The sequence below is a fragment of the Amphiura filiformis genome, chromosome 4 (assembly GCF_039555335.1).
Source record: "Amphiura filiformis chromosome 4, Afil_fr2py, whole genome shotgun sequence".
Lineage (NCBI taxonomy): Eukaryota > Metazoa > Echinodermata > Ophiuroidea > Amphilepidida > Amphiuridae > Amphiura > Amphiura filiformis.
In genome coordinates this window covers 40,860,532-40,876,701 of record NC_092631.1, presented here as the reverse complement: position 1 = coordinate 40,876,701, position 16,170 = coordinate 40,860,532, and the positions used below count along the sequence as shown (strand labels likewise).

The 16,170-nt window shown below is 36.4% G+C and overlaps 1 protein-coding gene across 1 annotated transcript in view; it reads left to right on the top strand.

Moving 5' to 3' along the window:
- The window catches only part of LOC140150898 (sorting nexin-13-like), a 70,363-nt gene that overhangs the window by 37,891 nt on the left and 16,302 nt on the right, over nucleotides 1–16,170 (top strand). The window contains 9 exon segments of the mRNA XM_072173059.1: nucleotides 941–1,051; nucleotides 2,595–2,767; nucleotides 4,081–4,231; nucleotides 8,277–8,386; nucleotides 10,064–10,157; nucleotides 12,303–12,505; nucleotides 12,920–13,030; nucleotides 14,348–14,518; nucleotides 15,496–15,625. Of these exon segments, the coding sequence (XP_072029160.1) occupies nucleotides 941–1,051; nucleotides 2,595–2,767; nucleotides 4,081–4,231; nucleotides 8,277–8,386; nucleotides 10,064–10,157; nucleotides 12,303–12,505; nucleotides 12,920–13,030; nucleotides 14,348–14,518; nucleotides 15,496–15,625 (1,254 nt within the window).

Here is a 16,170-nt window from a genome sequence, read left to right as displayed (position 1 = left end):
AAAGAATCATGACACAAGTGGCAATATTTTAATTTTATTCAGATTTCAGAATTCCATCAAATAACGGTCTACTAAGTCTAAATTGTATTTATTTTATAATAAAGTATCTGCCCGAGTATCTGTTTCTTTCAATCGCGATTGTGTGGAAAGAATGTATTACCGCAATACGCTAAATATGAAAACCTTTTATGAGCTGGATTTGATGAAATCGGCACTTTTTTATTAATTTTTTGATTACTGCAAGACGATATTTTTTTAAATCAGACATTTTAAAATGAATCAAGAATATATAGGGAATGTCACAAACAAGTATTTAATTTGTTATTCGATCATGTTTATTCAGTCCATGACATGAACGGTAGTAGCATTTGCGCATGGGATTGATCCCAGCGCGAAATTCAAACTCAATTACCCAGTTATACCCAGCCAGTTATGACTGATAAAAAAAAAAATGTACGGAAAATTTATGTGTTGACAATAATTCTATTATTTCTAATATATATAGAAGGAACCAGCAATTTGAAGATTCCTCTAATTTCAAGCTTTATTGTGAAAATCAGACTGTTGGGCAGCTTGCAAAGTACAGGAAGCAAGTCTTGTTTACGTGTTTCCGAGTAGCATCACGTGACTGCGAACCCTGAGCTTACGTCACGAGCATTCCCAAGGTCATAGACGATTGATTTGGGTGCTTTTTGGGCGCCTTAAAAAAGATCAAAAATTCAATCATTTTTTTAATTTTTCAACTTTTGGCCATCAAAAAAATCGGGAAAAATAATTTTTAATATCCTGACATCATAAGCTTTCCATTGATATATAACTTTATTTTCAATGAGGTTCACCTTTAAAGTAATAACAGACTAAGTGTACTTTCCTCTAGCTTCTATTTTGCCCAATTTATGTACATTTTGTTAAATTTGTTTCTTTTTCTTTTATTTCCTAGATGCCCAAGAAAGCCCACCTGATTTAGAATCTGTCTTCTTTGACCTGGAAGTAGAAATGGAAAATGACATATGTCGTGACCTCATTTGTACCTCTGAAGCCAAGGAAACAGGTGAGAATGTCTGCGTTTATGTAGGGTGTGGGGGTGGAGTGTATGTGGGGGTGTATGCAGCTGCCATAGGAGAACACAGCAATTTATTCTATGTGTAACCCCCCCCCGGTGTATTGTGTTTGATATAATCATGATCATGAAGCCAAAGGTTGATAAATTATGAAAAGAGAAAATAAATAAAAATTCCTTTAAAAAAGGAATGGGGCACCCCATGGGAGCTTTGATGTGATGTGCTGAAATGTAACCGTTTGGATACAATTTTCTTGGTAACATTAGCATGGTAAGCAAAGAATGGTTAGGAAATGTTAAGCAGCAGGGATGTCAACAGGGATGCCGGGAGGTTTTACTTGCCCGCCGTGTACAACTCTTCTGAGCTGACTGACACCGTATATAAAAAATATTGTTTTTGTTTATATTCCATTTGCATGTTTTTGTAGCGTAAGTTTATTGTAGCGTAATTGTAATGCGCTTTGGTATTTCATGATAAGGCGCAATATAAATCCTATATGTATATGTATGTATGTATGTATGGTGTCAACGGCTCAGAATAGCCAACAGCGCCCCCACATGCCTATGCAGTTATTGGGTCTAAAGACGTCCAAGAGAATTATGGATGAAAGCTTCCTCTCGGTAAGCAATCATAGTTTGTGAGAAAAGAAAAAGTTATCATCGTAAAGCATATTTATTGAAGTGAGAGAGGTGTAAATGAATTGGCAAAGGAAAATTCAAACCAAAATCCATAGAATACTCCTGCTAATGTTATAGGGATTATGGATGTCATACAGTTGAGAAAAAAGTGGTTTTTTTTTGCATTTAACACCCAACCTACAACAATTTTTGGAAGGAGAAACATTTAGGGTCGGGAAAAGCACTCACAATTTCCATTTGAGTGCGTTCTGAAAAAAAAAAATATTCGAAATTGGGCTATTTCAGTTGGAATCCATACACCCCCTTATGGAAGACACAACCTTAATCTTCCACACAGGGAGTGTGAATTTTAATTGGGGTTGCTTAAATGGGTGACTCCATTTGAAAGCTACACCCTGGTGTGTGAGATTAAGGTCATGTCTTCTATATTGGGTGTATTGGATTGGAACTGAAAAGCCCAATGCACCCAAAATCACACAATTTGGATGGTTTGTAAAGAAGATTTGTAAAGAGTCTCATGTGTTGGTTATTCTTGGGGCTTAATACAGGTGATCCGCATCTCATGCAATCTATCAGATCACACAACCTTGCGGTGAAAGTTCCATGGTCCAGGCTGGTCTTCCACAGGAAGATCATTTCTCCCATACTCTGCCCTACCAGCACATTTAGCTTGAAACCAAGCTTTGCAGAGCTTTAAGCAGGAGGTTAATAGCTATCTTTGTATCAACCTGTCAGCATTGCCTAAATAGATAACTGCAGTTAATGCCAAGATAAGCCTTGACATTAAAAAGTATCTCATGACCTTCCTACCCCTATTTTTCAGCCTGGTACGGCAAAATATAATAATTTGTTTATGCCATATTAACAAAGGTATATTTTTATTTTCCTTCAACAGAATATTTACAAAATGTCAGTGAGGTTCTACTGTTTCTTCTCATCCCAGAGAAAGATTTTCATAGTAAACCTTTCAGATTTCTGATGAGAGAGATTCTAGCTTGCAATGTCATCAAACCATTGGTAGAAAGAATCACTGACCCAGACTATATCAATCAAACTATTATATGGGCGGTAAGTGTACTATAGAATAAGCCATGCATGCTCCCAACTTTGATTGAATTGCTGATAGAATGCAGATTAAATTTTATGTAAGAATTTATTCAAAAACTGGTCAAAATGAACATGAATCCATAATAACAAGAAATATGGCATCCATAACTTGGCTTAAAAGTTTCATTAAAACTGCCTCTTGCTTTGAGCATGACATCTATAAATTGTTGAAAAGTTGTAGAACTTTTATTAGGTCTTATATACCTTGGTGTAAGATATTCATGAGTTAGACTAGTGTAAAGACTCCATTCAGGAATTAAAGAGGAGCCAACACATCTGGATTTATTCAAGAAATGTTACAAGCTCATCATTTTATGACTTATTAAGGTAGAAACATCGGCTACGGTGTCATGCACAGATTTAGTTTACAATGATACAGGATGTGTAGTTGGGTGAGAATAACTTGCCTGCCAAATTTTAACTTTTGCCAACAAAGCGTTTTTGAGTTATGCCATTTTTTATCATTAGGAAACCCCATCGACTTTGCACATAAAGTGGTTTTGACACTAAGCCTCGTTCACTAAAATTGATAAAAGTTTGAAAATAGAGTACTACGTTTAAATATTATTTTTGCTCCTTTCTATCCCCTTTATAGAACTGCTTTTTGGATCTTTTTATTACAAAAATGTTACCAAATAATATTAGTGACTTTTTTTCCTATATATTGGCCAGTAATAAAGTGGATATTTGAAGGTAATGTTAGTACTTGCTCAAATTTTCTTGATTTGATCTAGAAACACTGAATGACCCAATTTCATAATTATTGTCTGAGGTAACCATAGGGCCAATTTTAACAAACAAGGTGTCATATGAAAGGTTATTAAATTTAGAAACTTTTCTCGCCAGCTTTTTTAAATTAAGTCTTTCTATTTTAAGTTATGGGTGTTTCTAGATTTCCCTAATTAAAAATAAAAAAAAAAGATTTTTCTCAAAAAATAAACACTTATCAAAAAAAATCTGGCGAGAGAATTTAGATATTAGGCTTATAACCACCCCACAAACTTTGAAAACCATATCACATTCCCTCTAGGCTAGCAATAATTATTTGTAGAAAAAAATAGGGAATTTTCAAAAAATAAAGAAAAACATAAATTTAAATTCTCATGAAACATTAAACATAAGTGGAGTAAAGACTTATCTTAAATTGGTTATATATTTGATATGGATACATAATTCTGATTTGATATAGTGGCTATTTTCCTGCATGGGCCTATTATCCGATGGTCCTACCTTAGAATGAAAAGTGATTTTCTTTTTGTTTATTATTTTGACAGGTTAAAGACATGCCTTTTACCACAGAAGCTTTCTTAACCGTCGTCAAAATGTGTACTACAATAGAGGAATTAGATGCCATGATCGAGATTATAGACCAAGAAATATTCCGGCAACGATCACGAGATGCAAATAAAACGCAACGAGACAGAGGTAGGTGGTGAAGACTAGCGTCCAGGACACAAAAATAATATTGTTTTCTTGTGTGATGTGTCATATTAATGTATTGCACTCTCAAGTGTTAATGATCTAGGAGCTAAAGTCTCATACAATGTCATTTACAGGGTTGTATAATGTCTTAGCTATAGTCTATATATCTACCACGAGTCACCGGCACTAGCTTTGAAGTTCAGCGTGTTTTGCATTAGCTTAGCTTTACTTGGTGCGTGTACATACTTTTAGAAATCATGCTAAACCAACGCGGGTACGCAGAACTTCATAGCTAGTGCCGGTGACTCACAGTGTAGATATACAGACTATAGCCAACCGTTCACCTGTCATTTTTGGACAGGCAGTTTTCACTTAGGATAGGCAAGATTAATGTCTTTGGCAGATGCTAGATTCTAAAAATAATGCTTGAATAAGTTATGTAAACTCAAAACAAGATCAGATTAATAAATCAAGGCGATATCAATAGCTATTTGAACTGACTGGCACCCCCAGAAGGTGCAGAGGTCTGGTTTATTTTTGGACAGGCATTTTTGGTGAAAGTTACGGGCACCTTTCAAATCTGAGCTAAGAACCTGGTTGTATCACCCTCCATTTATTGTGTGGCCATGTTGCTATTGTGGGGAACTATACTGTATACCTGTGACCAAGGCCACTTGTTTGATCATAGATGCCGTAGGTGTCGTAGATTTACGAGCATCACATCAGTCGACCTAACTGTATCTCTATACCATTTTTCACCCTGATGTGGCAGTGATGTCACCGCGTTGAGGCAACCGTCTTGCGCGTACATCTATGCAGCGTCTTTAATTGCTTGCGTGTGTCAGCGCTTTGAGCGAACACTTGCAATTTGTAGCTGCGCCCAATGAAATGTGCACTGACGTCACTGTCACATCAGGGTGGAAAATGGTATAGGGGGTTGTGGTCATAGCCGTATGTTTGCACAATGGCAAAGCAGCCATGCAGTACAGGGAGTGTGATAAAGACCATCTAAGATATACCTTACGATACAGTTATGAGAAATTGGCTGCTGGTTTGGTGTTTCCAAATAACATGTTGTGTTAGGGCTTGATGTTTTATAGGGTGTGGTTTGTTGATCAGATGTTTATCTGTCCGGGTTGGAATGAATAACATGGTCAAGTGAGTGAGTCTCATGTCAAAAATATTCAATTTTAAGTTTTTTTTACATCAGTTACCAGGACTTCAAAAGTTCTATGTTTTGGTGCAATCACCTTTCTTATCACCTAAGGAGCTTCTCTGTCATCTTTCTTCTTAATTTGTTAGTGCTGAACATAAAACAAAGAACTGGTGCACATTTTTGGCAACAACTCACAATCAGTGTCTCTTCTCAAGTTGAGAGTGACACCATGTTGTTTTTTACAGTAGCAGATTCAAATCAGTGCATTTACGCAATTGCGTCACGAGCGTACATAATGTGTATATGCCCAGCGGGATTAGGTTAGCACATATGATTCAAATTTGCCACTACGAAATCCAACATGGCGTTTCTCTCAACATGAGGTGAGGCAGACTATAGCGATGTTAAGACTCATTCCCCTTGATCGTGTCACATTATAATGTTCTTTTGTGTGGGGAGATTTAGATTAGTTGGTACACTAAAATGCCGTAATTTGTGTCCCTGGGATAAATGTTACACTATTAGTTATGATTGGAATATCAGATTAATCCATTCAGATAATAGAAATACTTTCACTAATTTAACCCCATGAGCACTACTGACTAAATTATCAGCCTCTAAGAACCTTTTTGATTGGTTACAAAGAGAAGGAAATCATGTTTTGAGCCAATCAGAGATATGGTAAGAATAGTAAGGGCTGAAGTGGATTAAGCTTAAAGCTTGCTTAGAGACCTAAAAGCCCAATTTTGATTGGTTGCTCAGATGATTATATTATGTAATTAACCAATTGAGGGCTCTGTAACAAGGGTAGTTGTGCTCATGAGGTTATTTTGTCAATTTTGACATGTCTTGAAATAATATTTTGCAAAAAAACTTAACATCCTCAAATAAAGTTACATCATGGCTTTTATCACGACAACGGAAGAAAGTTAACGGAAGGTATCACTTTGGTAGGATATTACTTTTAAAGTCTATGATAAAATCTCATATACTCAACATCTACCTTAGGCAGGGGTCATTTCTTTGGTCTACATCCGCTACTCCTAAGGTCTGCTAGTCCTAATTAGGTTGGCTAGTCCTAAGGTTGGCTAATCCTTAAGGCTTGCTAGTCCTAAGGGCCACTACTCCTAAGGTCTGTTAGTCCTAAGGTCTGCTAGTCCTGAGGTCCGTTAGTCCTAAAGCTCGCAAGTCCTAAGGTCTGATAGTCCTAAGGCTTGCTGGTCCAAAACTTCGCTAATGCTCAAACCTAACCCCAATCTTAAGCCTTACTTATGGACAAGTGAACCCTTTGTATTTTTCGGTCTTGCATACTTTTTTGGACTAGAGAACTTTATTTTGCGACCAGTGAACCTTGGGTCTAGCAGTCAGTCCCCATTTCTTTCTTCATCTTTCATTATTTTGCTCTTAGATTAGAGACATACTTGGATTTGTTCCTTTCCGACAAATATACATGTATATGAAATGATGTGGCAATGTTATCTGTTTGTCACAATTCCCCTGCGTATACTTTTTCATTCCTTTTAATTGATGAATTTCAAGAGTATTGCATTTCTGCTATCTGAACAGGAATGGAGTAAAGAATGGCAATAAAGCAATGAAATGTTAGTGATTTTAACCTTTCTTTTGACATTTGTAATTTTGCCCATCAATGATGTGATAAAAGATATTTTAGTTCGTTACAAAGGGTGCTTCTTCCATCATCGTGGTTTTGCATGTGGGCATAAACAGGTGGTATTTGTTGGGTGTTTTCATTCATGCATGATGGAGAGTTTCTTTAATAATCCATGTGCCTCTCTCCCATGACATACATATGACTGTATGATAACATACTTGAGTGACAACATTTGATTGTCGGGGTCTGGATGACTTATACGCTATGGGATTGATTTTACGCTGTTCTTTTGCTACTGTTTTATTGCATTTTCCTGTTTTGTTATGTCTTTATTTGGAATTATTGGTTGGAAATGGTGAAAGCTTTGTCTCTCGGTAGCATGTGGGCTTCTGATTCTGTTTTCATTTAAGCATGTTGTCATCCATTCATAGGAAATGCAGGCAAACTTAAAAATTGTTCCACGCCATATTTTTTCAAAAATTAGAAAAAAAATTTACCCCATCACCTTGCAGTGCAGTGTTAGTGTTCTCTTCAAAATATTCAAATACAATTTAGACATACTGTATTCTTTTATAAATGCCTGCGGGGCGTGACATTATCAAAAGGGGGTCCTTTATTAGAGGTCTTTTTAACAACCATAATTCCTGAAAAATCATTAGGTAAGCTTAAAAATCATGTGACGAGACCAACTATGAACTTAGGATCAATGACTTTTGGTTCGCTTCCGGGTTTGTGATGTCATTTTCGGCTATTACCGATCGTGTGTGGATCATGGTAAGCTTACTTCGACGAGATTGAATGAAAATTTCAGCATTTTCAAAACATTTTGGTTAAAACAAATGGTGGGGGCATGTATTATTATGGGAAGAGGGGTGACTAGAGAGTATACGATATTCATGGTATTTTGATAGTTCAGGTTAAAATTGCAAACTGGAAACTTAATGAACTCAGATTTCAATAATGCTTGTAGAGAGTGATTTGTCAACAACAGTTCTACTTGTACTGTTCTATATTAAATAATACCAAACTGAAGAGAATTGTTTTTTAATTGGAATTTTGGTTAATCTGATATTATAAAGCAAAATTTACTCATTATTTGCATTTTCTATTCCCATCATCAAGCAGAAAACTTCAAAATAATTGTCGCAGTTGTTTCAAGCAGTAATGGCTGGACAAAGAAACAGTCCCCACTTTGACCAGGACCATGCATTTTAATAAAAAAGAATGCAGTTGGTTCAATTTTTATTAAATATTTTTTTCTTATTTCTGATTCTTTTCAGCATCCGATTCCAAGCAGCAGCTGAAGAGTTTAGAATATGTGAGAAAAGTGTGTTTAGATACAATAGATAGAATACTCTCTGGTGAAGATATAGACACGGGGGAAGAAGTGGTAAGGAGAATAAAGACCGCTAAGTTGGGAGAATATCCTGACAATCATAGTAGTGTGTTTAGATACAATAGATAGAATGCTGTCTGGTGAAGATATAGAAGAAGTGGTAAAGATCGAGTATCAGGAGTGGTAAAGTTGGGAGAATTTCCCTAACAATCAGGATAGTGTGTTTTGAGATTGATAAGACGAATAAAGATTGGCAAATTTGGGAGAATTTGCTCACAATCAGGAGCACCATTTTGTCATATGGTGGAAATCAATATTGGGTCTTCAATTTCATTTCAGTAAGAATCCTGGTCATGTAAAAAGAGGACAGGGAAGAGGGTTCTGGTTGGGCTTGGACTATTTTTCTGTTTTCAAAATTAAGTTGATGATGAGTGATCATTTAAGTGAATCAAGTTTGCAGAAAATTGGTTTCCCATTAGAGTAGATCAGCTGACTGTTAATGATGGTCTCCTCAATGGAGGAAATTGAATAATCCATTTGAAATCTACAATCCCACTGAGAAAGTCTTTGGAAATGCATCTAAATCCAATAGTTAAAATAATTGTGGATCCAATGATTTTCATCCATAAAAAGTGAAAATGGTGTGGAAGATTAATCCAGGGTTCAGAACCAGTAAGCCATAACTCACTATGACCGGCTCTCACAAAATGAGCAAGAAGTTGGCTCCTTGCTTTGGTCTTCAAAAATCAATTATTTCCTCCACAATGTATTTTGTTTTCTGTTGAATTTTGTCACGATTAATGGTGACTCTATGCTCTTTTTGTGGGAGCAGGTTATTGTGAGTTGAGGCTTTCTGGCTCTATAACCCTCGTAATGAATTCCAAACAAAAATTCAACTGGATTTCATAAAATTCAATAATTTTCAACTGGAATTTAACCAAAAGCTACAGCAATTTCTAGCTGGATTGAAAGTTAGGTGCAGCTGAAATTAAGATGGCGGAAAATCTTCCACAGAGGGTGTGAGGATTTTAAATGAAATAGCCCAATAGAGGTCATTTTAGAATATGTGAGAAAAGTGTGTTTAGATACAATAGATAGAATACTCTCTGGTGAAGATATAGACACGGGGGAAGAAGTGGTAAGGAGAATAAAGACCGGCTAAGTTGGGAGAATATCCTGACAATCATAGTAGTGTGTTTAAATACAATAGATAGAATGCTGTCTGGTGAAGATATAGAAGAAGTGGTAAAGATCGAGTATCAGGAGTGGTAAAGTTGGGAGAATTTCCTAACAATCAGGATAGTGTGTTTTGAGATTGATAAGACGAATAAAGATTGGCAAATTTGGGAGAATTTGCTCACAATCAGGAGCACCATTTTGTCATATGGTGGAAATCAATATTGGGTCTTCAATTTCATTTCAGTAAGAATCCTGGTCATGTTATTGTGAGTTGAGGCTTTCTGGCTCTATAACCCTCGTAATGAATTCCAAACAAAAAATTCAACTGGATTTCATAAAATTCAATAATTTTCAACTGGAATTTAACCAAAAGCTACAGCAATTTCTAGCTGGATTGAAAGTTAGGTGCAGCTGAAATTAAGATGGCGGAAAATCTTCCACAGAGGGCGTGAGGATTTTAAATGAAATAGCCCAATAGAGGTCATTTTGAGGTGTTTGTTTAGAAAATGCAGATGAAACTATAACAATATTTGTACACATTTTCTTTTACAGGATGAAGAAGATCGTCCACTTCCAGCCCAGAAACTCTACTCCTTGCCAATTGATATTGTGCTTGTAAATAGTATAGCTGTATCACATTTTATTGGTAAGTGCATCGGATCTTCGTCAAGGCTTTAGAATACAGATCTGAAACTTTTCAGTGGATTTCAGCTGTTTGTGTTCCATGTTCAGCTTTTACAGTCTGTGTTACCTTAAATTTAGCAGGAAAAGCCTAAAATGTCATATTTGTTTTTCAGTTTGTTTTACAGCTCTGTTTCATGATTATAGAGTTAAAGTTTTATTTTATGATTATATAATATATTTGACTTCATGAAGCGCAGGCAAACTGACATATAATAAATAGAAAGCAGAAAAAAATCAGGACTCGGCAGGTTTGAACCCAGGACCTCACGATTACCGGGTCGAGAGTTATACCACTGGACTACCTGAGTTCACAGTTGGGACACAGGTAATCTCACCTAGTCATGATTGCATTCTCTCTCACTTTGTCTTAATCTCACAATATATTCTATACAATCATAAATTTTGTAGAATTTTAGATTTTATGTGAGATGCGGGAGGTTTCAAAGCACCTAACATAATGCTTAAAAAAGAAAATTGTTTGATTGTAACATAAAAAGAAAATATATTTTTTGCAAAAAAATAAATAAAAAAACCCTCTAGGGTCAGGCCTAATTTTAGGGTTGGTCGGGTTACGCCAATCAAACTATTTTTTGTTTGAGCCCTAAAGGAAGCTTCCAATTTAGTGCAAAATCCCTTATACCTTAAGCTTTGTGTAAGTCTTATCTTTATATAGCACCTAAAATATATACTTGTATATAATTTAAAAAAACCAACCCAATTGACCGCAAAATCCAAAACCAGGTGGATATCCCTATATACACTTTCAATTGATGTGGATCTTATTCTCATAGCACCTAAAATGATATTCATTCATTCATTCATATTTTATTTCCATAAAAATCCAAGACATTACAAAAAAAATATATAAAAACACGGTACATATGGAGGAAAAGGCTGGAAGACCAAAAAGGTCTGAAAGTTAGCCTTTCCCTGAAATCAAATGAAATTAACAAAATAAATCAACATTACATAACATAACCAAAAGACAAGGGAAGGGGAGGGGGGGTGCTCACGGAAAAGATTAATTATATTTAGAGATCAGTTTTGTTTTGAATTGATTACGGAAATGTTTAACAGATTTTGAAGCTTTCAGATTTTTATCTAAAGAATTCCAAAGAGTGGGACCTCTTGTACGTATAGCATGATCAGAAAAGACTTTCTTATTTTTGGTTAGATTTAGGTCATTTACATATCGTGTCTTGTAGTTATCTATGTCAGAATGTTTGGTAAAATAATTATCAAATGAACAGGGCAGCTCATTTATAGAGTGCCTGTACATGAATGTACCTAATTCCAGTGTGTACATATCTTCAACTTTTAATATGTTATAATTAGCAAACAATGGCACTGTGTGGTCTCTATAGTGAACGTTTGCCACCGTTCTAATAGCCCACTTTTGAATTTTTACAATTTTATTTAAGTAAGTTTTACATGTATTTCCCCATAAAAGTACTCCATAATTCAAATAAGGCAATATTAACGTACAATAAAGTGTAAATAAAATATGACGTGGAACAAAATGTTTCAATTTATTCATGACACCGACATTTCTTGAAATTGTTCTAGATACGCAATCTATGTGACATTTCCAAGTGAGACATTCGTCTATTAGTACACCAAGGAATTTAGTTTGATGCACTCTTTCTAAAGCCATGTGATCTAGTGTGATTTGCAGGTCTTGATTCATCGATGTCATTTTGGGTGTGCCAAGTATCATGTAATTTGTTTTGGTAGCATTAATTGACAATTTATTAGCTTTAAAACAATTGCTTACTTCATTTAACTCTTCATTAACGAGGTTTGTCTGGCGTTCTACGTTTTTATGGGAGTATAAAATGGTGGTATCGTCTGCAAAAAGGACAAATTCGAGTACTTTAGATGCATTAGTTATATCATTAACATAGAGTATAAATAGAAGTGGCCCCAGGATTGATCCTTGTGGAACACCACATATAATATTGTGTGATATTAAAAATAACCACCCAGTTGGGTATAAAATCCAACACTCTGTGCCCACAGGTTGAAGCCATTGTTTTCATCTGATGGAGGTCTCATCCTCATAGCACCAATGTTAATATCGTTATGTCGTGTGCGTCACCTTTTTCAGATTTTATGCGAGATGTGGGAGGGCAATCCTATGTATTCTTCTACCATACGGTAGAGGCCTACCGTGTCATGGCGGAACAACAACTCAACGTTGTGCAATTACAGAAATTAGATAATGATAGGAGTAGCCATCAGCCCAAGGTGGATTTAGAGAGGCTGCGGGCGGCGGCTCTCAATATATACCAAGAATATCTGTCAGATGATGTGAGTAGCATTGTTATAATTTCTAAATTGATAAATTGATAGTTAAGTCCAAACTTTTTTACCTGACCAGGACGGGACCATGCATAGGCTGGATAGGTGAAAAATCTGGATAAGTATGCAATTCTGTCTGAAATGCTCAAGTTTGGCCAATAAAGGACTGAAAGATGGTATATTTCGAATGCTGCATGTATGTAAGCTGCCCTTCAAAATGCTTCAGAACATGGGATTATGGTGTCAAAACATTAAAAACACAGGGATTTTTCAACATTGACCCCTGTGAGTTGTGTTATTTTCCTGTCTTAAACAAAGCATTTGTTGAAAAATGGGGCTACTTTTCAGTGACTCGACCTGCTGAAAAACTTGCAACTTTGGTTTCTTGGAATAACTTGTTTCTCCTTATGTTTTTTTTTACAGGCAAGTACCGGTAACCAAGTTAGATTAGATAGCAACTTACTAAAAAGAACATACCAAAGAATCAAGATGGGACAACCATCTGCTAGTGTGTTTGACGAGGCGCAGAAAAAGGCAAGTAGAAGGGTCAGCGTATTATAATAGTATTCTGTCGGTCCAACATCTGGGCTATCTCTAGTCTCGGGCCCAAACTGCATGTGGCTCACGGTTTGTTAGGAACAACAGAAACCGGCTGTGAAGGAGGCTACATAGCGATGTTGTTGGAGTGACCTTCAATTTCGGAAAAAATGACACTCGACCATGGAATTTAATTTTAAGTTTGTCAGTATATAAACGGTAAATCAAGTAAGTTTCTTCCACTCTGAAGACTTAGAAACGGTTGTTTGATTCCACTGACTATTTGCGATCGAAATTTACATAACACCAATGACAGAAATCATCAACAAAAATCGAATCAGGGACTTGTTTTCACTCGAACATCATCAACCGGAAGTGACGTGACACGGACCGACAGAACACAAATTGTCTTTAGGCTGGAAAAGCCTCTTATGTACTTGTGGCCCTTGAACATGTTTAAAACAAAGCTGCCAATAGGGTACATAGGAGATTTTGTTTTAAACATGTTCAGGGGCCAATGACACATAGGTTTTTCCTGCCTAACAACAAAATATTAACTGTCTGTGAGTGCAATGGTCAAAATATAATCAGAGGTGAAAGATGTGTTGTTCCATTCCACAAGCCGGAACAAGTGGAATGAAACAATACATCTTTCAGCAAGTTATTGTATTTCGACCATTTTACAAATTTGAGACAGTTAATATTTGTTTTATATCACTCATACAAAAATTCTAAAACTTTTCAAGAAAAGTTTATAATCATTTGACAACACAACACCAGTAACCAGTTCTGCTGTTACATAATACATACAAGTGCACGACATGCATACCATGTATGGCTAAGGCGATGAGTGATATAATTTGACATTTTGTGTTTAGCGGTAATTATGACCATTTGAAATATTATTGTTGAAAGATGTTTTGTTTGGATTTTATAAGCCAAAATGTGTCCAAGTGGGTTAACCTATTTAACTATTCACACAGTATTCAATAGGGATTTTAAATGCACGCATGTTTTTGGCTCTTTTACCAGCATGAAAATTCACATATATATATAATATGTGGAGTGGGGGTCAAGGTCATTAAACCAAGTATTAAAAAAAAGCGAATGCAGTCTGTGATGAAATTGAAAAACATGTAATCCTTGCTTGTTACCAGTGATCTGGAATTTGGGGCTGTTAAAAGTTTTACCATTCCTTTTATGCAAATTAACTACATGTATAATACTGTTGAAGGAAAAAGATTGATAGTGTAGAACCATTGTGATGTTGTAGAAATGTTTGCTTATCACTGGGAATTCTTGTAACACTTTTAGGCCCTGGAAGTCCTTCAAGAGGAACGATTCTTCCCAGCTTTCAAGAAGAGTCCTCTGTACATTAAGTGTCTTGCTGAGCTGGATCTGCTCAAAGATGACAGCCTAGATAGCCGACTTGGTGATGATGAATCCATACAGATAGACTCATCACCAGAGAACAGTAATATGGGGGTAAGTCTATTATATGAATTTTGCTTGTCAATGGAGATTGTAGAGCAATTGATCTCAAAAGTTTGATAGTGTGCGTGAAATTGTAATAATGAAATAATCTTGCAGGCCACAACTGGTGTGAGCACGAAGCGTGGGCCTTAATGGGGGTCCAGGGGCCTGCTTTAAGGCCCAGGGGGCAAAGCCTCCCCCACCCGGAAGCTCTGGGTTTTTATGGAAATTTCTATTAAAAACAAAAAGCCCCAATAATTATAGACAAAAATTAGACAAAGGGACTTCTAAAATGCATGAAAAAAGTTTTAAATGTCAATGACTTGAATATTTTTTTACTCAGCAGCTTTTTTTACTGGCCATTTGAAATGCACTCGCTGACCGGATCTGGCCCACGGGTCACCTGTTGAGAACCCCTGTTATAGCGTAAACTGGTTGGAACTCTTGTTATGATAGAGAAATTATGGCACCAACAAGTTTGAGAAGTCTTATACTGCTGGAAATTGGGTTGCATGATGCGTGATCAATTGGAGATTGGATGGGATGGCAGATTCGGGAAATGTAGAATTTGATTAAATGGAAGTTTGATTTCTCTGAATTTATCCAGTGCCTCAGCTCCAAAGACATTTTTATAATGAACTATCTGTTTCCATAAGTTCAGATTGCACCATCTTACTATGAAGATCTCTAATATCGTTCTTGGTTGTATGGCCTAGGTTTTTTACCTATGTGGGGTATTTTGTGCATCTGTAATTGGTTGCTATGCAATGATATTGTGGGATCATTGATTGGTCAACATACTTGTGCCTTTATTGCGAAAAGTGGTTTGATGATGTGCGCATACTCCGGCATAAACCACAGTGACAAAGGACCTTGAAAAATACTAGAAATATACATATGCCGAATATAGAAATTCAAGCCCCATACTTGTTTGGTAAGATTTTAAAAACACACCAATTGTAATGATTTTTCTGTTCTATTTTGTGCAGTCTTCAGAAGACATTTCTTCTATTGGTAGTCAGGGGTCAGCTGATCATATTGAGCACAATCAAGCACCGTTATTATCACCACCACCTACAGATGGCAAACCTGTCATCATGGCCAGAATGGGACAATCAAGTAAGTATATTGGATAGAGAAAGAAAAGCGCAATGATTTATAGTGCGCTACGCACAGGTATAATGCCTAGGCATTGATCATACGGTTATCTTGCATCGAACCGAGGGATCAATACCTAAAAAGGCAATGATTTATAGTGCGCTACGCACAGGTACAATGCTGATAGTCATTGATACACAAGCCTCAGCACACTTTACAGGTTGTCAGTGACAACTACGGCCCCACATCATTAACCATTAAACAGCAACTCGGGGACTTTGCTGCTTAGAAGAGCACATCCTAGACATTCCACAATTGACCTTTGCAGCCAGGATCAGCTCTCCGAGTTTTGTATGGGTTACAACGAGACAATTAGCAGTAAGTTCCTTGTCTAGGGAACTGTCAAACTCAATTTTTTCATGAGAGCATACTAAACTAAACCACTGCCAGGGTTCAAACCAGCAACCTCTCGCACCATAGTTGAATGCCTTATCGATTGAGCTAACTTGAATGCAGGTTATGCTTCCCATGGAGATTGGAAAAGTCATGGAATTAAAACAATTAGT